The sequence below is a fragment of the Suricata suricatta genome, chromosome 12 (assembly GCF_006229205.1).
Source record: "Suricata suricatta isolate VVHF042 chromosome 12, meerkat_22Aug2017_6uvM2_HiC, whole genome shotgun sequence".
Classification (NCBI taxonomy): Eukaryota; Metazoa; Chordata; class Mammalia; order Carnivora; family Herpestidae; genus Suricata; species Suricata suricatta.
Genome location: NC_043711.1, coordinates 6,717,533 through 6,740,148, shown reverse-complemented (window position 1 = coordinate 6,740,148; position 22,616 = coordinate 6,717,533). Strand labels below are relative to the sequence as shown.

Genomic DNA, 22,616 nt, shown 5'->3' with positions numbered 1-22,616 from the left:
ATCCCCGCATCGGGCTCTGAACTGACAGCTTAGAGCCTGGAGCCTGCTTCACATTCTGTGTCTCCCTCTCTCTCTGCCCCTCCCCCACTCATGCTCTGTTTCTGTCTCAATAATAAATAAATAACAATTAAATGAAACCATAATAAAACGATATCGTATCTGAATGTCAACATTTTACGATATAACTCTCCTGGAACCTTCAAGAACCAATATTAATTTTAGTTTCAAATGCAGACAACTGTTTTAGGTAACAGAGACCAGAGATTTAAAGCAAAATGCAAGGTGCAAATCTTGTTCGGGTCCTAGCTCCAAAAAAAATCTCGACAACTGTAATAGATACTTTTGGGAAACTGGAGAAAGTTTACTTTCTTGGACGGACAGTGGAGTTTTGATGTTAGAAGGCTGCCCCGATTCTTCCAGGATGCATATGCTTCGATTAAAAGGGGAAGCCAGGGGCGCCTGGATGGCTCAGTCGGTTAAGCGTCCGGCTTCGGCTCAGGTCACGATCTCACGGTTTGTGGGTTCGAGCCCCGCGTCGGGCTCTGTGCTGACAGCTAGCTCAGAGCCTGGAGCCTGCTTCCGGTTCTGTGTCTCCCTCTCTCTCTGACCCTCCCCTGTTCGCACTGTCTCTCAAAAATAAGTTTAAAAAAAAACATAAAGAAAATCTTTAAAAGGGAAAGCGAATGTCTGCAATTTACCATTAAATGGCTCATCATAGGAATTAGTGAACGTGGGTGAAGGTTCCACGGATGTTCGTTTTATTGGCTCTACGGACTTAAGGAATTTCTAAACGAACACCCGAAAGAAAAACCCGCCGGTCAAAACTTCACCTTACCTAGGGTGACCTCAAGTCCAGCTAACGGCAACCGGCTCGCCGCGTCTCTGCTCTGCTCCTACCGTCGAGGCTTCGGGCATTTGCAAGGCTCTGCCGCGCTGAGTTTCCTAACTTAACGCGAATTCACTCACTCAGCCATTTAACGTCGATAACCGACACGGCCGAGGGCACCGCGTGCCCGCGGGGACGGGACACAACCGCCACGCTGTGGGGGCGGGGACGCTGGGGCCGGAGTGGCCACAACAAGGAAAGGCCTGGCTTCCACGCCTCCCCCGGAGCTGCCGTCCCCACCTGGGGGGGGGGGACGGCCCGGGTTCTCCGAGGAAGGGGATTTTAACTCTGCGCCTCGCCACTCGGAGCCCGGGCGGCGACACACAAGGACACTGCCTCAGACACGGGGGCAGCGCGCGGCCAAGATGGCCGCCACCCCGCGCACGCGCTTTTCCGGTCTCCGCAAACGGCGCGGGGGCGGGGCCTCGGAAGCTGGGCGGGTCTCTGGGACGCCTTGCGCCCGCGGGCGGAGAGAGGCCGTTTTCCTCCCGCCCGGACGCGGAGAGCCGCTCGAAGGAGCTGGACCGTAAGGCGGGGCTGAGCCCCTGGACCCCCGCGGTGGTTTATTTTCCTCCCCAGCCCGGTGCTCTTACACGTCATGACTGGATAACAGTTGCTTTCCAATTTTGGTGCGTACGTGAACGCATACGTGAATCATCCTCTTCATTACACAGCTGTGCCTGCACGTTCCCTGCGTAGATAATGAATACAATCGCTACATACCTGCACTTGACCTTTCCTATGGCAACATAAATCCACTATTCGTGATTCATTCTTTCATTGTAGTTCAGCCTCCCGTCTGTGAAGGGAGCAGCAAACTGCACTTGAGGCAAGAGGGAGAAGCCGCTACAGTATCTCAGTCTGGAGTCTCTGACACTACACTGGAAGTGAAGAGGTGACCCAAGTTTAAATGAGATGGCTTGTCTAGATGTGCTGCTGAGGCTACTGTCATCTTTACTGGGTTAGGAGAGCACCTGTTAGGCCTAATGAGCCTCTGATTTCCATTTTGATTTTGAATTCAAAAGTTTAGGAGCTTGGTCATCCCTTTCAGGTACCAAGAAAAAGGAAACAGCTTATTATCATTTGGGAGACCCAGAGTTGGAGAGTTCTCCACATTAGCCTTGAAAAGGCTAACTCTACAGTGACCTCCCATGGCGGAGCTTCAGGTGTATCATTAGTCATGGCATAGAAGGAAGCGGGTAAGTCATTACGTTGGCAGTGAACAGTCTACAATAAGTCTTAGGAATCCTCTACATCGTCTTTTGGTGAAAGGGGAGGGAATTTTGAATGGCTGTAATTTTTCTTGGTTTGAGGGATTTGCTTCCCAGGGATATGTCATGGACTAGGTCGTGACCTGCTGGTCTGACAGAATTGTAATTTCTCAGAAACTTTGTCTTGTGGGAAAAGAAACCTTACTAAAATACAGTCAGGAGGGCACAGAGGGAACTTGCACGGAGTGCCACTCCTTAATTACAGTAAGAATAACCAATTATAGAGCCCCACACCCAGAAGAATCTGCAACAGGAAATTACAGCCCCCAACAGAAGACGTGTATTACATCTCCTACAAGAAATAGGCTACCCCAGCAATTCGGCCAATGAGAAACCATCATCTACTTGGAACTCTTCCTTTTCTCCAATGGATTCTTTCAAAACAACCCCTCCCAACTTTCCCGTTCATAAAATAATGTTCCTCCTCTTTGTAGGCCTAGCCTTTGGTTTTTGCTGTAGGTTGCTTGTCCCAAATTACAACTCTCTGCTATTCCCAAATAAACCTTTGTACACTTTCCCCAGCTCTTTCCTTTGCTCCTACTTGAGAGATCAGAAACAGTGTGTGTGTGTGTGTGTGTGTGTGTGTAGTTGTCACACTGGTCAGAGAAAAATGCACACAATGAGATAAGCCAGTGAAAGACAACAAACATTTTTAAAAACTGCAGTAAAATATACATAAAACTAACTACTTTAGCCATCTTTAAGTGTACAACTCAGTGGCATTCAGTACATTTAGAAAGTTGTCCAACTATCCTCACTGTCTATCTCCAAAAATTTTTCACCATCCCAATCAGAAACTCTGTAGGGAAACAGATATTTTTATGAGATCTGGCCAATGTTTTGGTCTCCAGGATTTCTGGAAGCAGGAAAGTGTGAGTTTAACTGAAGTAAAACGAGAATGCTGAATTTGTAACAAACTTTAACAAGGCCTCAATCCAGAAACCTTCTCTCTGTGCCCCAAGGTAACCTCTGAAATGAAGACATTTAGACATTTCAAAGAACCTCCGGGGAGAAGCAGCTTCCTTGATACTGAACTTGAATTAACAGAACAAATATGATTCCCTTTGGCCTCATCCTATTATTATTGGCTTATTTTGTACATTTCCCACAGACGATGACAATGTTCTAAACACTCTAGTGTGAGTAATAATGAACAACTCTGCTACCCTGGACTTCTGATTGGCTGAAGCAGGGTATGTTCCGCTGCCGACACCTCTTGCTTAGTGATTTAATTGGCTTGGGTCTGCAAGGGGAGCCTGGCTGAAGTATATCCTCATGTACCCCTCGTTACCCTACTGGGAGTCATGGTCCTGGTCAGTCTTGTCCGAAGTTCCCCGAAAGAATCAATTTGGCATAAGCCGGACGGCTACAATTCATTACAATATCTGTGTTAGTCTCCTCTTTCTGCTGTAACAAGTTACCAGAAACTTAGTAGCTTAAAACAAAACAAGTTTATTGTCTCACAGTTGTGAAGGTCAGGCATCTGAAATGGGTCTCACTGGGATACATCCAGGGTATCCACAGCGCTGTGTTTTTTCTGGAGGCTGCAGGGGAGAATTCATTTCCTTGCCTTTGCAGCTGCCAGAGGCTGTCTCCATTCGCTGGCTCCTGGCCATAAATCACTCTGATCGCTGCTTCCATTCTCACATCTATATCTATGAGGTAGGGAAGCTGAAGGGACTCCATTTTATCGATTTATTTATTTTTATAATTTTTTAATGTTTTTATTTATTTTTGAGGGAAAGAGAGGGACAGAGTATGAGTGGGGGAAGGGCAGAGAGAGAGGGAGACACAGAATCCGAAGCAGGCTCCAGGCACCAAGCTGTCAGCACAGAGCCTGACATGAGGCTCAAACTCATGAACCATGAGATCATGACCTGAGCTGAAGTTGGACACTTAACTGAGCCTCCCAGGAGCCCCGGGACTCCATTTGAGAATGCCCTCATCTCTGCTGTTTTTCTGCTAGGCCTCATTTACTCATGTTCAGTATTTTGCCTCTGAATAAGCCAAAAGAGCTATGCTCCCATTTAAGGGGAAAGCATGAGAGTTAATCATTCTTTGAGTTTCATCCTGGGCCCCAAACACCTGATAACCTAAGAAGAGCCAGACCCCAAATATGTTCCAGGACATTAGCTTTGAACTAGTTTGGCTGATATATTGGCATCAATACCCCTACCTTTAGTAATTTACAGAATGACGTCTGTTGCTCACTTGACACTTGCCTTTGATTGGACGCTACCCTGGATTCCTGAAGAAAAATGTACTCTATCTAGGTCCTTTTCCAATATAAACCTCTAACCCCAATTCTCTTTTCCTTTCCTAGTCTCCCAGACACCCTGTCTGCTATTCTCTGTGTCACTCATGCTATTCAATAAACTCTGTTTTTACTTTCTGTGGTTTGCATTTAATTTCAATCCTGTGAGAAGCCAAAGGCCCTCTTCATTGGTCCTGTGGGGCCCTCCTCTGGGTCCTTGGACCCAACCTGCCTGTATCAGCTACGCTACCCACTTGTTGAGACTAATGAGACACAGTGGAAGATCACAAAAAATATAGAGCAAGGGGAACCCAGGTGGCTTAGTCAGTTAAGCAACCGGCTTTTGATTTTGGCTTAGGTCATAATCTCACAGTTGAAGTGTTCGAGCCCTGCATCGGGCTCCATCCTGTCTATTTGGAACCTGCATAGGATTCTCTCTCCCTAGCTCTCTGCCAGTCCACTGCTCACACCCTCTCAAAATAAACAAATAACCTTTAAACAACAACAACAACAACAACAACACAGAGCAAAACAGCACAGAGCAACACCATGTCAAACTGACAGGAAGGTGTTTTAGAGTCTCAACCCCCTGAAACTGTCCAATATAGTTTTGTCAAACGATTGTCCTGCTGACCGGGTGGTCCCTATTATCTATTTCCTAATCACCTCAGTAGCGTCCTGATCACCTGTAGGGAATTGGAGACGTTTGAGGACTGATCTAGGGAGAAGATAGGATCACAAGAGGCAGTAACATCCAATGAACTTTACTGGGTTGACAAAGATTTACCATCCACTGACCTCCACCGTGCCTCTTGCCTATAAATTCTCATTTACCCCTAAAATACTTGGATTTGAAGTTGCTTTTATACTGAGGTCTCTTTTCCCCTGTTGTGATAGTGCTGAATAAAATCGGTGTTACCACTTGGACTCCACCGTTTTCCCTCAACAGGGTGGTTCTTGGACAGGGTTGCATGACAGGGGAAGTCCCCACATGAGGCCATCCAAAGGCTTACGGCACAGAAGCCACCATCCAGAAGGGGAGGAGGGCAAGGGAACCCCTGGGGGCAAGGGGCATCCGGGAGGGGTCTTAGTGTCTGGGTGACTTTGCTCACCACAATGGAGGGGGCAGAGAGCTCTGAAAGGCCACAGAAGCTTGGTGTCTTGCTAGGCTCTATGTCTTATCAATGTTCAGAAGATGTTGGGTGACATTTTCAGAGTATGCAAAGCAGGGAGGCTCTGAATGGCTAAAAATAGGCTTGTTGGGGCTATTTTAAAAATTGGAGATGCAAAAGTTTGAGTTTGGCCCCAGAGAGCTTTTGAGTTAATGGGTCTTAGCCTGTAATGAAGAAATAAACAGCCCAAGGGCCAATACACAGAGTGGCTTATTAGCACAACGGACCTTTATCTCACACCACATACTAAAATACATTCCTTGAGGAGTAAACATTGAGAAGTTTAAAAAAAATATGGAAGAACTTTAGGAAAATAGTTTTATACTCTAGAGTTTAGGAAATTAAAAAATTTTTTTAATGTTTTATTTATTTTTGAGAGAGGGAGGGACAGCATGAACAGGGAAGTGTCAGAGAGAGAGGGAGACATAGAATTCAAAGATGGGCTTCAGGCTCTGAGTTAGCTGTCAGCACAGAGCCCAATGCGGGGCTCAAACCCACAAACCATGAGATCATGACCTGAGCCAAAGTCAGACACTTAACCAACTGAGCCATCCAGGCGCCCCTAGTGTTTAGGAAATTTAAAAGCAAGCTATGAGGGGCACTTGGGTGGCTCAGTTGGTTAAGCATCTGACTCTTGATCTCACCTCAGGTCTTGATCTCAGGCTTCTGATTTCAGGGTTGTGAGTTCAAGCCCCCCCTACTTAAAAAAAAAAGCAATCTAGTGTTAGACCTTTTTTTTCCCAATGCCAGTCACTGTGAGTAGAATCCAGGAACACAAATGGAGTTAGTTAATGGGTTTATTTTAGTTCGGTCAAATGGCTCCTCCCGAGTAGCTGGAAGTCCTCGGAAGAGAGCCCAGCAGAGCAGGAGCTCAGGGTTTTTAAGGGTTCTGGTGAGGCAAAATAAGTCGTCATTTAGTTAACGAATTATAATTTACAGCATTTCATTGTAGCCAATTATATTGTAATACGCAGACGTTAGTTTTGGTGGGAAGCCATTATTTTAAAGTTCTTAGTTTTTTAGGACCAATCATAGTTAGACACCTACGATGTCTAGATGTCTAGGTGTCTAGGGGCTAGGTGACTTTAGCCTCACCTTGGACTTTGCCTTAGCCAGGTCTTATTAAAAGGGTGGGGCTTGCTTAACATTGAGTTAAACCTTAGGTCACAATGTTCATTGTCAAGTTACATTTTTAGGGTCTTTCCGGAGCCTGTTGCTCAACCTTTAATTATTTATCAGAATGGGTGTGGGAGAGTGAAACAATGGTATTTTAGGGTCCAATTTGACCCGAGGGAATAGGGTCTTACACTCGGAAACCCAGAAAACATTATTTAAAAGCTATAGGCTCACATGCCTGAGAGGCTCAGTAGGCTAAGTATCTGATTCCTGATTTCAGCTCAGGTGATGACCTCTCAGTTCGTGAGTTTGAGCCCTACATTGGGCTCTACACTGATGTCAGTCAGTCAGTGTGGAGCCTGCATGGGATTCTCGCTCTTTCTCTCTCTGCCCCTCTCCTGCTTGATGAAGTTTCTTTGGGGAAATAGTTGGGTTCGTGGGGCCTGGGACTGATGACCAAGAAAGAATTCTTGAAGACATCTTTGGTGCAAAAAGGTGACTTTAGTGAAGCAAGGGGACAGAGCCTGTGGGCAGGAAGAGCTGCCCAGGGACCATGAGGTAAGACTGGTTATTTACTACGGGGGCTGGAGGAGGTAAAGGCCAGGGGAAGTTTTCAGTGAGATTTTCATGTGCTAAAGAAGACACACAGGATACAGAAAGCCTAGCTATTGTCAAGCTAAGTTTGTTTTTCCCTGTAGCAAAGCATTAACATTAAGACAGTAAAGAGTTCCTGTAGAGGAGCGCCTGGGTGGCTCAGTCGGTTGAGTGCTGGGCTTTGGCTCAGGGCATGATCTCACAGTTCGTGGGTTCGACCCCAGTGTCGGGTTCTGTGCTGACAGCTAGCTCAGAGCCTGGAGCCTGTCTTCAGATTCCGTGTCTCTCTCTCTCTCTCTGGCCCTCCCTTGCTCATGTTGTCTCTCTCTCTCTCTCAAAAAATTAATAAGATGTTAAAAAAAATTTTTTTAATTTTCTGTAGAAACATTTTACTCTGTACCAGCCTCAAGTATTTGTCAATGGTCTGCAGGTTATAAGGACATTTATTTCCATTTGCCATTTCCTTCTGCCTTTGTTCCCCAAATCACTATGGAGAAGTGATGGAGACTTATGTCCTGCACGTCTATGAGCTCTAGCATTTAACCATTTGTTTCCCTCTTTCCTTTATTATTGGGCAGCCAGGAGTGCAGGAGAAATGTCACACATGTCCCCCCTGGTGGTGGAGGGGGGTGTTTGTGGCCTGTCAACTTGCCTTATGCTCCCTCATTACTGCTCTCTCTCTCTCTCTCTCTCTCAAATAAATAACCATTAAAAAAAAAAAAAAGTATAGACTCGGGGCACCTGGGTGGCTCAGTTGGTTAAGTGTCAGACTTTGGCTCAGGTCACAATCTTACGGTTCCTGAATTCAAGCCCCATGTTGGGCTGGCTCTGTGCCGACAGCTCAGAGCCTGGAGCCTGCTTCAGATTCTGTGTCTCCCTCTTTTTCTCTGCCCCCATCCCATTTGCACACACACACACACACACTCTCTCTCTCTCTCTCTCTCTCAATAAATAAATGAACATTAAAAAAAGTATAGACTAAAAAAAAAGTGTAGACTCTTGGGTTATGTAAAACTATATATTTTATACAGATATGACATCATAAGGTTAAAGGAGGAAAGTTATGTTATTAGTTCAATAGATACATGAACATTTGATTACATTGATCAAAAACTGATAAAACATCTCCATAAACCAGATTTTAAAAGGTTCTTCATTAGCTTAATAAAGAACACAATCTACAGCAAATAGCTTACCCAGCATTCTTGATAATCATTACTGACCAAGACAACAATGCTTGATTTCTTTGACTCTGTAACAGTTTGAGAGGCCCTGCACAAAGAAAAAGAAACAAGGTAGTTTTAGAATAAGAAAAAAAAAGCGACAGAAAAATTTATTTATACAGAAAATCAATGTAATGACAACTATTAGAAGAGAGCCAGGTTTCCAGGTAAACGGATTTGCATAAACAATTATCAATAGCCTTTCTCCACAAGAGCAGTAATCAATAAAGCAATGAAAGGGAAAACTAAAGACCTAATGAAAGGACTGAACGAATGGAAGGGAGGTCTTAGAAAGTGGTATAGGCTTAAAGTTAGAAGTACTGTGTCCTGTGCATAACAACGTGGAGAAGGGTATACACTGAAAAAAACGCAATTGAGCATCTAGTTCTCTGGCTTCGAGGCTGGATGGGAGCCCCTAACCCTATCCCCGCAGTCTTGCCCCTAGACCTGAGCTTCGCAAGAATTGTCAACCAAGTGTTGCCCCTCCCTCCACTTGGTCCCACCCTAAATCCTGCCCTTTGCAATATCCAACTAAGCCACGCCCCCTGGGCGTTGTCTCGCTCCAGCTCCGCCCCATAGTCCTGGTCAACCAAACCCCGCCACGGACGTGATGTCCCGTCAGTCCCGTCCAATCCCAAATCCGCCCGCAGGGCCCAACCGCCTCTCTTCGCAGAAGAAAACCAGCATTTTTCTTCCACCCGCGGCTCCAAACAACTGCGGCCCGCCCGTCATAATCCCTATGACTCCGCTCCGAAGCTCCGCCCCTTACGCTGTGCGCGGCCTAGAAACCGGAAGCAAAGGTGGGCTCTTGCGCGTGCGCGAACTGGCGGCCATATCTCTTCGGTCTCCCACTCGAGTCTAAGGTAGTTTTTTTCTAATCTCCGTTAGTGGCCTTCCAGGCTCCGTCCGGCCAGCACCAGGTCCGGCCTGCGGGAAGCAGAGAGGTTGGCATTTACAGGACTGCCGCTGGGGTCGTGCCCCTACTCCCGCTGGAGCCCAGCGCCGGCGGCCTCCCCCGGCCGCTGCTCGTCCCGAACTCCCGGAATCAGGAGCTCTGGGCTGCGTCCAGCCGCCTGGGTGAGTCGGCTGTAGGGTAGAGTTAGAGCCACCGTCGTATTTAATCGGCCTTCCAAAGCATCTTTTGCCTTCTTTTCAGAAAGTAAAAGCATCCCTGCCATTCGGATCACGGGGACGAGCGCCTCCACCTCGTCTGTACGTTGGTCTGGATTTCAGCGTGTTCGGTGAGCGCGGGGTGACATTTGCTTCAACTCCGTTCCCATCGCTTCCCTCCTGGGGCTGGAGATATTTGATCGGTGAGCTTCACCTTGCCTGTGGGCGTCAGTTTGATACATTATATCCCAAGCGTGAACTGATTATTTAATATCCGTTACCCCTCCCTCGTGGAATGCAGCCTTACATTTTAATCATTTATCTGTAGATTATTTTGAATTTCATACTGAGAGTGGGGTCATGTGCTGTTCTCAGCATATTCTCTTTTATTCTTGTACTTTGCATTCCTTTTTCTTTCTTTTTTTCCCCTAATGTTTGTTTATTTGAGAGAGAGAGAGAGAGCACGAGCAGGAGAGGGTCAGAGAGAGAGAGATAAAATCAGAATCCCAAGCAGGCTCTTTGCTGTCAGCGTAGGGGGCGGGGTTGGATTTCACCATCGGTGAGATCGTGACCTCAGCGGAAATCCAGAGCCAGTGGCTTAACCGACTGAGCCACCCAGGCGCCCCTTCTTATTTCTTTAGTATATTTGCTGGGACCTCCACTCTGGTAGACAGTCTGTCCTAGAATAGCGTATAATTTGCATCCTTGCCTTGTTCCTTATTCCATTTCAGCAGTTAAATGGGATGTTTGTTGTAGATGTTTGTAGATAATAATTACTTTTTCCTGATTAAAGTTGTTCTCTAATTCTAGTGGGTTAAATTATCACCAATGGATATTGATAGAGATCTGTCCCTATCTTGTATCTAAGAGGAATAGTCATACTGATGTTTTCTATTAATGTGATGACTCTATTAATTGAGGATGCAGCTTTTAACTACCCTTCATTCTTAGGAGGAAATGCACTTGGTTTGTGATTATACATTCCTTGTTCATTTCTCAACTATACTAATATTTTTATATTACTTTGCATTCATATGTATGAATGAGATCTTGCCTATTTTATTTTGAATTGTACTTTTCTGGGCTTGAAAATAGTATTTCCCACGCCTACAATGAAATTATAAATCCTTTACTTCCTTGGGGAATTTACCTGTGACACAATTTGTAATTTTTATTTCCTTTGTGGGCATGTTTTAAACTACTGTGTGTGTGTGTGTGTGTTTTTTTACGAGTTGGTTGTAATCGAGTTGTGTATTTATTTTAGGATGTTCCCAGAAAGTTATACTTCTTCTAGAAATTCATTCATACCTGTACATTTTCATGTATGATTCCTTACTTTTTTAGTTACATTCTTCCATTCATCCTGCAACATCTGTTGTTGTGATTCTTTCATAATTCTGTTGTTAAAATTGCTAAAGATATGTTGATCACATTAGTTTTCAAAGGGCACATTATTAGTTTTTTATTAAAAATTTTTTCAACATACGTTTTTGAGAGAGATAGAGCATGAGTGGGGGGCGGGGACAGACACACACACACACACACACACACACACACACACACACACAATCTGAAGCAGGCTTCAGGCCCTGAGCTGTCAGCACAGAGTCCCACATGGGGCTTGAACTTACGGACCCTGAGATCATGATCTGAGCTGAAGTAGGACACTTAACTGATCCACCTAGGCACTCCTCTTTTTATTAATTTTTAAAAATGTCATTAATTTTGTCTTGTTTTCATTTTTCTGAACCTTTATGTTCTTTTTTCCAGCGTTTAAGTTAATAGCCCACTGATACTGATTTTCCCCCTTCTGGAGTTGATATTTATAAATATATAAATCATACCATATGTGGATTTCCAGTGTTATCTGAAACATTTTTTAAAAAATATTTATTTATTTATTTGGAGACAGCGAGCATGAGTGAGGGAGGGACAGAAAAGGAGAAAGAGAATCCCAAGCCTGCTTCATGCTTAGTGCTGAGCCCCATATGAGGCTTGATCTCACGACTGAGGCTCATGACCTGAGCCAAAACTAAGAGTTGGGAGATTAACTGACTGAGCCACTCTGGTGCACTTGAAACACTTTTTAATTTTCTTATTCTTCCCTCACTAAAGATAAATATGTGTGTGCCTCTCTATCCCTATACTGTGCTAGCTACGTTATTATGTATCATGTACCTCAAAAGATTACAACATCCCTGTGCTTCAGGATTTTTCTGTTTTGTTTAGTGCTTTATCCCTTGTGACTGTATGTAGTGGGATCAGGGCAAATATTACCTAAGTAAGTATGAAACAAAGGAGCCAGAGGTAAGGGCCTTAAGGGCAGTGTCCTTGCTCAAGACACGAGGCTTAGTCAAGAGGAGCTCACAAAGATGGAACATTTCAGTGGATTACTTCATTTGTCTACACTACATAGTGCACAGCAGGCTTCCAGGCTAGACCCTGGTAATGTTAGTAATAACGGCCTCATTAGCAACTAGATTGTAAGGTCTGTGTTCAGAAATGCACTCACTGGGATTTTAGGCTTTGAAGAAAAATAGGCCTGCATTCACACACCTGTATATGTAATACATATGCCCTCTCTGAGTAACCTTGAGTGTGTGGTTAATCGATTCTAAGATTTCTCAGCTCTAACCTAGTTGCAATAATACCTGATTTGCAGAACTTCTATGAGAGTAAGGCTCTTGGCAAAGTCGTTCTCATCCTCACATCACGGCTGCTCAAATGGCACTATTAATATAAGAAAGAATGTTGCAATTTTATCAGCTTTAAAATATACTGCTTGATCCACTGCATGGAAAAAACGGTTGCGTTTTCATTTTTTTTTTTTTAATTTGCATAACAGCCGCAGAGAACACCGTGGGAGACGACATAAACTGCTAACTTCAGGTGTTCTTGCTCTGCTGCTGCCGAACTGAACAGGCAGAATTTAGCATGAGCATCACAGCATGGCAGCTTCATTGCCTCCGACGTGTGGATTCAGTCAGTCGATGCCCTTTCTCAAAGTTTCAGAGACCCCGCAGCGCATGGAGGGAGGATTCCGTGGTCAGAGGCTGAGCCGCAAAGCCTGTTAGCCCGCCGGTAGTGCAGAAGTGAGAAAGGTTGGGAGCGGAGCCCCCAGAAGTTGGATATATAAGTGCCTTTTTGGATTTGACACATCGTGTATTTTTATGGTTGAAGGCATCGTGTCATGTTTTTTTGTTTTTCGTTATCATGGGGGAATTGACAGCTAAACTTTAAAAAATTTTAGTTAACTCACAAAATGGGAAGTTTAATTTTTTTTGTTTTTTAAATGATCAGCAAGGACCACAGCAATGTTTTGTAGCTCTAGAGGAGATAAGACTACTTCACCTTCTTACCAGACCGGTGTGTGTTTGGTTGGGTGTCTTGGGGCTGTGTGTGTGCACGTGTTTTGAGGGGGGCGGTCCCTCATAACGGACCTGCCGCGGCATCTGGGCTCATGAGTTGTGGGGAGACCTGGATTCTTGTGTCTTCTTCCTCTTGCTTCAGCTCTGACTTCTCAGTACTCGGGCTTTCTTCATGAAGGGAACATGAAAGAAGAAAGAACGGCTGCTGAGTTACAGAAAAATATGACACAGGTAAGTAGGGGCTAATAATTCTCCAAAAGAATTTTCCGTTCCACCAGATCGTTGACCTCCTAATTGTTTAGAGGAGCGGTCCGCAATCTCCTTTCTGTTGGACAACAAAGTAAATATTTTCGGCTTTGAAGGTTATAGAGTCTATTGCAGTTAACCTGCCAAGTTAGTGTGAAAGCAGCCCCAAATGGTACGCAAACAAATGTTTTATTATGGTCCAAGAAAACTTTACGTACACAAGCAAGTAGTAGGCTGGATTTAGCCTGTGCGCTGTAGTTTGCTGACCCCTGGCCTAGAGGACAAGGCTAGCTGTGGGCCTGAGTTGAAAGTTGTATTTCTGCAGGCTCCTGGGTCTCAGGTTTGTGACAAAAAGAAAAGCTCCTCGTTCCTTGGTGTATTTTTATGCATTTAAACCTCATTCCGATTTGGCCCAGTATTTTCATGTTGTGCTGATTGCAGTGGTGGAAAAGAAGGAAGCAGACGAAATTGGTTCTGTAACATTTGCTGGTGTTGGTTTGGAAATTGTCCTTTCTAGAGCATTTCTCTCATTTCTGCCATGTGCTGCCCTGGATCATTGTAAGACTGGAATTGGTCACTGTCAAACTGTGGAGGAGATAAATTTAACATTTTAGAAGAGTAGTTAGATCCTTGAGATGGGATTGGATCAGTTAGGAAGAGAGTTAATAGGGAGAAAGATCTGATGACTGCATTCTGGGGTAGATGTTGGGAGACCGTAGTATCTTCAGCACTTCCTATGAATTGACTCTCAGTTCCCCAGTATTATCAACCACATTAGTCTTCCTGCGTACATGGGGAGAGTTGGTACCTTTTTTTTTTTATGTTTGTTTATTTTTGAGAGAGAGAGAGAGAGAGAGAAACAGAGCATGAGTGGGGAGGGGCAAAGAGAGAGGGAGACTCAGAATCAGAAGCAGGCTCCAGGCTCTGAGCTGTCAGCACAGAGCCCCACGCGGGGCTCGAACCCACAAACAGTGGGATCGTGACCTGAGCTGAAGTCAGATGCTTAGCCAGCTGAGCCCCCCACGCGCCCCGACTTGGTGCCTGTCTGAAGAGACTATATGTGGGATGTTTTAGGACCCGGTGGTCTTTGAGGACGTGGCTGTGGACTTTACGCAGGAGGAGTGGGCTTTGCTGAATCTTGCTCAGAGGAACCTCTACAGAGATGTGATGCTGGAAAACTTCCAGAACCTGGCCTCGCTAGGTAAGAGTGGCAACATTCCTTCATTTAGCTGTTTAGAAAACAATTTTACTAATTGACCTTGTTCTAGGATTTGGGCTGAGGAATTAGAATATAGTAAATAAGATAGACATGGTCACTGACCCCAAGGAACTTAGAGCCTAGTGGTTTCACCATGAAAAACAAACAACTGTGTAGTGAATTGCCTTTTTTTTTTTTGGTGTGTGATTAAAAGCATTGATGCTTAGTAAGTGTGGAAAATGTGGGGATAGACTTCGGGCGTCGCTTTGGGTCTTTAGGGAGGTTTGTGGTTTGGGTCCTTAGGAAAGTTTGATTGATATCAGGGCTCTTTACTCAGAGACCACCAGGAACATACCTGTAAACAAGTGGGGTTGGGGCGCCTGGGTGGCTCAGTCGGTTAAGTGTCCGGCTTCGGCTCAGGGCATGATCTCACGGTTCATGGGTTCAAGCCCCGTGTCAGGCTCTGTGCTGACAGCTAGTTCAGAGCCTGGAGCCTGCTTCGGATGCTGTGTCTCCCTCTCTCTCTGACCCTCCCCTGCTCCAGCTGTCTCTCTCTGTCTCTCAAAAAACATAAAAAAATTAAAAAACCAAGTGGGGTTTATTACGCACTGACTTGGGGAGCTGTGGTATGTCTCAGAAAGAAGGCGTTAAAAACTACATATTGTAGGCTTTGTGCTTTGGTTAAGTGTTTTGGGGATGGGCCCGTGGAAGCTGGCTCTATTAGTTTCCTAGGCTGTTCATAACAAAGTACCACAAACTGTGGTTAAAAACAGCAGAAACTTACTTCATATTTCTGGAGACTGGAAATACAAGATCAAGGTGTCAGGAGAGACAGTCCCCTTCGGAGAGCTCTATGGGAAAATCTCTCCCTGTCTCTTCTAAGCTTATAGTGGTTGCTAGCAATCCTGGGTGTTTCTTGGTTTGCAGCGATATTGTTCTTTTTTTTTTTTTTTTTTCCTACACCCAGTGTGGAGCTCAGACCCACAATCCCAAGATCAAGAGTTGCACGCTCTGCCTACTGAGCCAGCCACGTGCCCCAAACAGCTCTATCATTCTAATCTTTGCCTTTTTCAAAAAATGTTTATCAATTTTTGAGAGAGAGAGAGAGCAGGAGGGGAGGTACTGAGAGAGAGGGACAGAGAATCCAAAGCAGGCTTTGCACTGACAGCAGAGAGCCCAATGTGGGGCTCAAACTCATAAACTCAGATCATGACCTGAGCCAAAGTCAGATACTCAATCATCTGAGCAACCCAGGCGCCTCTGTGATTTTTGCCTTTATCTTTGCATGGCCTTTTTTCCTTTTTATGTCTGTCCTTAATAAGGACACTAGTCAGTGGACTTAAGACCCACTCTAATCCAGTATAATGTCATTTTTACTTGATTGTATCTACAGAGACCCTATTTCCAAAGTCGCAGTCTGAGGTTTCAAGTGAACATAACATTTTCTTTTTAATTTTAGAGAGAACGTGTGTGAGTGGGGGAGAGGGGCAAAAGGAGGGAGGGAAGAAGAGAGGGAAGAAGGAAGAGAGGGGGAGAGAGAGAGAGAAGAATATGAGAATGAATCTTAAGCAGGCTCCATGCTCAGCAAGGAACCTGATGAGGGCCTTGATCCCACGACCCTGGGATCATGACCTGAGCTGAAATCAGGAGTTGGGCCCTCCACTGAGTGAGCCACCGAGGGGCCCTTTTGTTTGTTTGTTTGTTTATTTATACTGAGAGAGCGTGGAAGGCAAAGGGGCTGAGAGAGCAGGAGAGAGAGAATCCCAAGCAGGCTCCGGCACTGTCAGCACAGAGCCCCACTGAGGGCTTGATGCCACGAACCATGAGGTCATGACCTGAGCCGAAATCAAGAGTCGCACACTTAACCAGCTGAGCCACCCAGGGGTCCCCGACATTTTATTTTAAGACACTTCCTTTTTTTAGAGCAGAATTGAGCAGTAGATACAGGGATTTCTCACGAATGCCCTGCCCCCACACAGGTACAGTGTTATCCGCATCTACCAGAGTGGTACATTAGTTACACCTGATGAACCTGAAATGACACATCATCATCACCCTGTGTAGTTTACACTCCTGGTGTCATACATTGTGTGGTTTGGACAAATAAGTAGCAGTATATATCCACCGTTACAGTATAGAGCGTGGTTTAACTGCCCTAAAATTCCTCTTTGCTCCGTCAGTTCTTCTCTCCTTCCCCGCTAACGTGTGCCAACCACTGATCTTTTAACTGTCTTCATAGTTCTGGCTGTTCCAGAATGTCATGTAGTTGGAATGATATGATATATAAATTTTTCAGTGTCTTTCACTTATGCATTTATGGTTGTCCATGTCTTTTTGTGGCTTGCTAGTTTATTTCTTTTTGGTTCCGAATAATATTTCATTGTCTGGATGTACCATAGTTTAATTTATCCATTCACCACCCACTGAAAGACATCTTAATTGTTTCTAAGTTTAGGCAGTTATGATAAAGCTGCAGCGACCCTGTGTGTGCAGGTATTTGTGTGGATACGTTGTCATCTCCTTTGGGTAAATTCCAAGGAGTGTGATTGCCTGATCATACTGTCTTCCGAAGTGGGTGTCCCTTTTTGCCTTCTCACCAGCAATGGATGAGAGCGCCTTGCCAGCATTTGTTGGTGTCAGTGTTCTCAATATGATCTGTTCTCATAAGTGTGTGGCAGTATCGCATTGTTTTAATTTGTGTTTTCCTGAAGACATTTTGAACTGCCTTTTCATAGGTTTATTTGTCATCTGTATATGGTGAGGTGTCTGTTGAGGTCTTTGGCCCACTCTTTACTCAGGTGGTTTCTTATTGTTGAATTTTAAGAGTTCTTTGTTTATGGGGGTGCCTGGCTGGCTTAGTCAGTAGAGCCTGTGGCTCTTGATCTCAGGGTCATGAGTTTGAGCCCCACATTGGGTGTAGAGATTAATTAAATAAATAAACTTTTAAAAAGTTGTGTTTATTTGAATAATAATTTGTTTATTTTTAATAACAATCCTTTGTCAGATGTGTCTTTTCTAGATGTTTTCTCTGAGTCTGTGGCTTGTCTTTTCATTCTCTTGCCAGTGTCTTTTGCAGAGCAATAATTTTTAATTTTAATGCAGTCCAGCTTATGACTTTTCTTTTATGGATCACGCCTTTGGTGTTGTATCTAAGAAGTCATCTGCAGACACTAGGTCATCTAGATTTTCTCCTATGTTTTCTTCCTGGTGTTTCATAGTTTTGCATTTTACATTTAGGTCTTTGATCCATGTGATCCCTTTTTGAGTTGATTTTTGTGAAGAGTGTATAAGTCTGTGTCTAGGGTAATTTTCTTGCATGTTGAGGTCTAGTTGTTTCAGTCTTTGTTGAAAAGACTTCTCTATGTATTACCGTATTACCATTGCAGCTTTGTCAAAGATCAGATGATTTGTATTTATGTAGGTGTATTTCTGGCTCTTGTCTGTTTTATTGATCTGTTTGGACATAAATTTTCAAGGGACACTATTCAATCCACAGGTGGTCACTTTAGATTGGATACTGACAAAAAGAGGTAGAAATTTTATTATTGAGTAGTGTGTGTGTGGTGGGGGGGGGTCATCCTTAGATCAAACTACATAATGGCCTTGTTTTGTTTAATTTTATCATAGTCTCAGCATAACCTTAAATTGGTATTCTGTGAGATTTTTATATTCAACAGGAGAACAAAGTGTCCTGACTGAGTATCAGACCAGCTTCTTCTAATATTGAAGTTTAGATATGAATGTCACATTGGTTCTAGAAATCAGAGGCTATGTCAGTGACAACCCCCCCACCCTGCCCCCCCTTGAAAAATGTTTTTGACATTTTGTTTAAATTTACCTTGCCCATAATTAGAGCATCAGAGGATCAGAATTTTGACCCTGTCATGGAAATGTTTATGGTTCGTCATTGTTTTCCCTCATGCATTCCCTAATGCCTTTCTGCATTAACAGGGTATCCACTACACATACCGTACCTGATCTCCCAGTGGAAACAAGAGGAGGACCTGGGAACAGTGGAAAGAGGAACTATCCAGGGGGAGCACCAGGAAGGCAAGAATCCTTGGGAGAAACTGTCCTGGTTGGGGAATATTACATTTGGAAAAACCAAATAAAAGCAAAACAGAACTTTGTTTTGTTTGAGGGGTCTGATCTTCCAAATACCTTAGGTTACTATTTTGACCTTTATCAGTATTCTCACAGTATCCTTGTTTTTGGAAAGATCTTCTGTATTTCCTCTTGTAAGTTGGTTTTTGGTCACGTGTACTTTATCCAGTTCCTTTTTTTTTCTCCTAATAATATTGTTTGTGTTACTATCAGTTCAGTCTTCATGGAATTATTTCTTAGTTGCTTACCATTTGACCTTTGTGCATATTACCAAAGTCCTGAAACAGCCACATTTCCAGAAGTCCTTTGCTTATAGGTGCCTTTACTTTTTTGTTTCAGGTTTTGAGACTCAACTTAAAACTAGAGAATCAATTACTCCACAAGATACTTATGGACAAAAAGTATCCAATGAGCAGAAAATAGTAAGGTTCAAAAGGAATGATTCTTGGTCATCCATTTTACACAAAAATGGGACATACCATGGTGTTTATGATCAGAACAAAAACCATGAGAGACATCTGAGGTAAGTAAGAAAAAGTAGCACGTGAGGAGAGGATCTTAGAATGTCATAAAACTGAAAAAGCATGTATATAGAACTTGGCCAAAAATTGTGAATTCATAAGGTATTTTTACAAGATTTCCCCCCTAAAATGACATTGAGATCTTCAGCGTTTGGCACACAGTTCAGTTGTGAGCAGTTATCAGAAAACTTACGGAAGTTGAAACAAGTCTGTGATAATATTGGCTACGGTGGAGCCCTCAGGGAGCCCTCAGGGAGGACTGGCGCTTGTAACCTGCCAGGGCGGCAATTGTATGTAGTCCCTGAAAATGGTGAAAGCTTTTTATCACTAATGATGTGCTTTTTATTTTTAAAAGGAATCCTGTGGTGGAGAACGTCCGTGAACATAGTGAAGAAAATCGGTGTGGACAAACCTTTGGCCAAACTTCACATCTTAGTGTGCCGAAGAGAACTGCGGAAGTAAAGGCCTATGAATGCCGCGAGTGTAAAACGGCCTTCACGGATCACTTATCCCTTAAGGATCACGTCGGGTCTCACGCTGGAAGCAAACCCTATCAGTGTAAAGCATGTGGGAAAGCTTTTCATTTTCTTGCTTGTTTCAAGAAGCATGTGAAAACTCCCACTGACGGGAAGCCCTATGAATGTGAGGAGTGTACGAAAGCCTTCGCTTGTTCCTCCTTCTTTAGGGCACATATGAAGATTCATACTGGAAAGGCAAACCATGAATGTAAAGAATGCGGAAAAACCTTCAGCTGTTCTTCATCCCTCACAGAACACAGGAGGATTCACAGTGGCGATAAGCCTTATGAATGTAGGGAATGTGGGAAGGCCTTCAGTTGTTCCTCCTCCCTCTCCAAGCACAAGAGGATTCACAGTGGAGATAAGCCATATGAATGTAAGGAATGTGGGAAGGCCTTCAGTTCTTCCTCCCACCTTATAATACATATCAGAATTCATACCGGAGAGAAGCCTTACGAATGTAAAGAGTGTGGGAAGGCCTTCAGTGAGTCCTCAAAACTCACCGTCCACGTCAGAACACACACGGGAGAGAAACCTTATAAATGCAAGGACTGTGGGAAAGCCTACAATTGTCCTTCCTCCTTAAGTATCCACATGAGAAAACACACTGGAGAGAAACCCTATGAGTGTCTGGAATGTGGCAAAGCCTTCTATCTCCCCACTTCCCTGAGCACCCATGTGAAAAATCAAAGTAGAGAGAAACCCTATGAATGTAAGGAATGCGGGAAAGCCTTTAGTTGTCCGTCATCCTTCAGAGCACATGTGAGAGATCACACTGGCAAGATACAATATGAATGTAAGGAGTGTGGGAAGGCCTTTAGCCGGTCCTCGTCCCTCACAGAACACTTGAGAACTCACAGTGGAGAGAAGCCTTATGAATGTAAGGAGTGTGGGAAGGCCTTTATCAGCTCCTCCCACCTTACAGTGCATGTAAGAACTCACACTGGAGAGAAACCTTATGAATGTAAGAAATGTGGGAAAGCCTTCATTTATCCCTCAGCCCTCAGGATCCACATGAGAACACACACTGGGGAGAAACCCTACGAATGTAAGGAATGTGGGAAAGCCTTCCGCCATTCCTCATACCTTACTGTCCACGCAAGAATGCACACCGGAGAGAAGCCCTTCGAATGTCTGGAGTGTGGGAAAGCCTTCAGTTGTCCCTCATCCTTTCGAAGACATGTAAGAAGCCACACTGGAGAGAAACCCTATGAATGTAAGGAATGTGGGAAAGCCTTTGTGTGTCCTGCCTACTTTCGAAGACATGTGAAAACTCACACCAGAGAAAATACATAAGTGTAAGAAATATGGGCATGTCTGCAAGGCGTTTTCAAGTCCTCGATCTAACATTATGGAGATACCCTATGAATGTAAGAAAGCAGGAAGTTGCTGCTTATCTGTTTGAAGACTAGAAAACTCACAGCTGAGAGAAACCTGTGTATGTAAACCTCGTGGTAATGCCTTCGATGAACATCACTTACGGTGTAAAAGAAAACTACTAGAAGCACAGATCAGTGCCTCACCTTCAAAGTGGACTGCCAGCTCATTGATTTTCTTTTCTGTTTTCTGATGTGAATATTTTAGGTGATGTATTTCCCTCTAATACTTTTTCAGCTCTAATCATGTTTAATTGTGAGGTACTTTTATTTTGGCTGAGATGTAAATGTTCTTCATGACAAAATCTTTTGGACTCACAAGGAGACTTGAGGTGTTTTTCATAAGGCGGGAGTGGTCTTTTTTAAAAAAATTAGTTTCTAATTAATGCTCATTGTTCTCCAAGTGTACAGTTATTATGATATCAACACTTTGGTATTTATAATTTCTTTTGTAATTCTTTTTGTAATTGATAATTTTGTTTTGATCCAGTATGGCAGATAACTGGAAATTGCCTACTCAATATTTTTTTCCTTTTTAAAAAAATATTTATTTATTTTGGGGATAACACAAGTGGGAGAGGGGCAGAGAGAGAGGGACCGAGGATCCGAAGTGGGCTTTGTGCCAACAGGCTTACAGCAGTGAGCCTGATGTGGGGCTTGAACCCACAACCCGTGAGATTATGACCTGAGCCGAAGTTGGATGTTTAACCTACTGAGCCACCCAGGTGCACCTCCTTTTTTTTTTTTAATTAAGAGAACTCTTACTTTTTAAGGTTATCAGATTTTACTGTTAAAAGCTTTCCTAATAAGTAATTTCAGCAGAAATTAATAAGGGCAAAGTTCTCGAAAGAAGAGTCACCTCTAATACTTTTTTTTTTTTTTTTTTTTTTTGGTATTTTGTTCTTTGTCCTTGCTCAAGGCTGGTATTTGGACCCAGTGTTTTGAGTTTAAAAAGAGACATTGAGAAAACAAATCTAGAAGTGAAGTTGGTTGAGCTGGCTTGTGCGTGTTAATTTGGACATGGTTGGGAATTCATTTCTCAAAACCAGTTCCTTTATCCAATTCCAGGTAAGAGTTCTTGAAAAGCAGCTTGTGTGAGAAAGGGAGGGCAGAGGGAAGAAGCCATTATTCTTCATTCAGTGGGTCATCCAGTGAAGGCAGGTGACCTTCCGTTTCCAGCTCATTTTCCTAATTACTGGACCCACCAATCAATACTAGCCTGAAACAACATTTTATGCTTTCACTTCAGTAACCTCAGAGGTGGGAGCTCCATAGAGATCTTCATACGTTTCTCCATTATGGTCATACACAGCTGCTTAGATTTTCTGGCAAGTTCCAGCATTGCCATTTTGCTGATACTACAGTTCCTGTGGCACATCAATGACTGTATAGAGTTGGCTCCATTTTGGAGCAGAATTGTTATCTGTGTGGTTCAGTCTATCCTGTCACTTTGCTCAAGGGGAAAGACAGCTATGCAAGTCCCCAGGGATCCCAAGCGAGAAAAGCTGCGGACAGCAGGGACAATTAGGTATAATTGTAAGCATCAGACAGGATGTCCTCCTGTTTTACTGGAGGAAGATTTATATTTGACCTCTTCAAAGAGATTTTTCTGTTTTTTTTTTTTATTTGGGAAAGATGTTATTTAGTTTATGCTGTTCA

The 22,616-nt window shown here is 43.8% G+C and overlaps 2 protein-coding genes and 2 long non-coding RNA genes across 8 annotated transcripts in view; 2 read left to right on the top strand and 2 right to left on the bottom strand.

The window, feature by feature from the left end:
• The window catches only part of LOC115275454 (zinc finger protein 177-like), a 19,450-nt gene extending 18,563 nt beyond the window's left edge, over positions 1–887 (bottom strand). The window contains exon 1 of the mRNA XM_029919229.1: positions 836–887. The gene's annotated coding sequence lies outside the window, so the exon portion shown is untranslated. The remainder of the gene's footprint in view (positions 1–835) is intronic.
• Positions 888–1,352: 465 nt separating this feature from the next.
• Positions 1,353–2,674, top strand: LOC115275458. The gene is made up of 4 exons (XR_003901573.1): positions 1,353–1,515; positions 1,673–1,847; positions 1,938–2,085; positions 2,382–2,674. It is a non-coding gene; the product is annotated as an uncharacterized LOC115275458 (long non-coding RNA).
• Positions 2,675–3,649: 975 nt separating this feature from the next.
• On the bottom strand, positions 3,650–9,365 carry LOC115273251. The gene is made up of 3 exons (XR_003900758.1): positions 9,286–9,365; positions 8,490–8,565; positions 3,650–3,701 (listed from the first exon to the last, which is right to left on the bottom strand). It is a non-coding gene; the product is annotated as an uncharacterized LOC115273251 (long non-coding RNA).
• Positions 9,338–21,343, top strand: LOC115273224 (zinc finger protein 699). Of its 5 annotated transcripts, none has more exons than XM_029916202.1 (8): positions 9,338–9,593; positions 9,673–9,757; positions 12,472–12,992; positions 13,137–13,225; positions 14,315–14,441; positions 18,390–18,488; positions 18,882–19,065; positions 19,419–21,343. In XM_029916202.1, the coding sequence occupies exons 3-8, from the start codon at positions 12,941–12,943 to the stop codon at positions 20,875–20,877; spliced, it is 2,010 nt and encodes a 669-aa protein (XP_029772062.1). In that variant the 5' UTR covers positions 9,338–9,593; positions 9,673–9,757; positions 12,472–12,940; the 3' UTR covers positions 20,878–21,343. The 5 variants fall into 5 exon arrangements, with proteins under 5 accessions (XP_029772062.1, XP_029772063.1, XP_029772061.1 ...); XM_029916203.1 differs by having other exon boundaries at positions 9,673–9,829; positions 12,472–12,727; XM_029916201.1 differs by having other exon boundaries at positions 9,673–9,829.
• The last annotated feature ends 1,273 nt before the right edge of the window (positions 21,344–22,616 follow it).

Bases quoted from the DNA above. Each gene is read 5' to 3' on its own strand.
- LOC115273224 (XM_029916202.1), top strand. From the start codon at position 12,941: ATGTTTTGTAGCTCTAGAGGAGATAAGACTACTTCACCTTCTTACCAG. The intron at 13,226-14,314 runs GTAAGTAGGGGC...GGGATGTTTTAG, and splicing joins TACAGAAAAATATGACACAG to GACCCGGTGGTCTTTGAGGA. The intron at 18,489-18,881 runs GCAAGAATCCTT...TTTTTGTTTCAG, and splicing joins CCAGGGGGAGCACCAGGAAG to GTTTTGAGACTCAACTTAAA.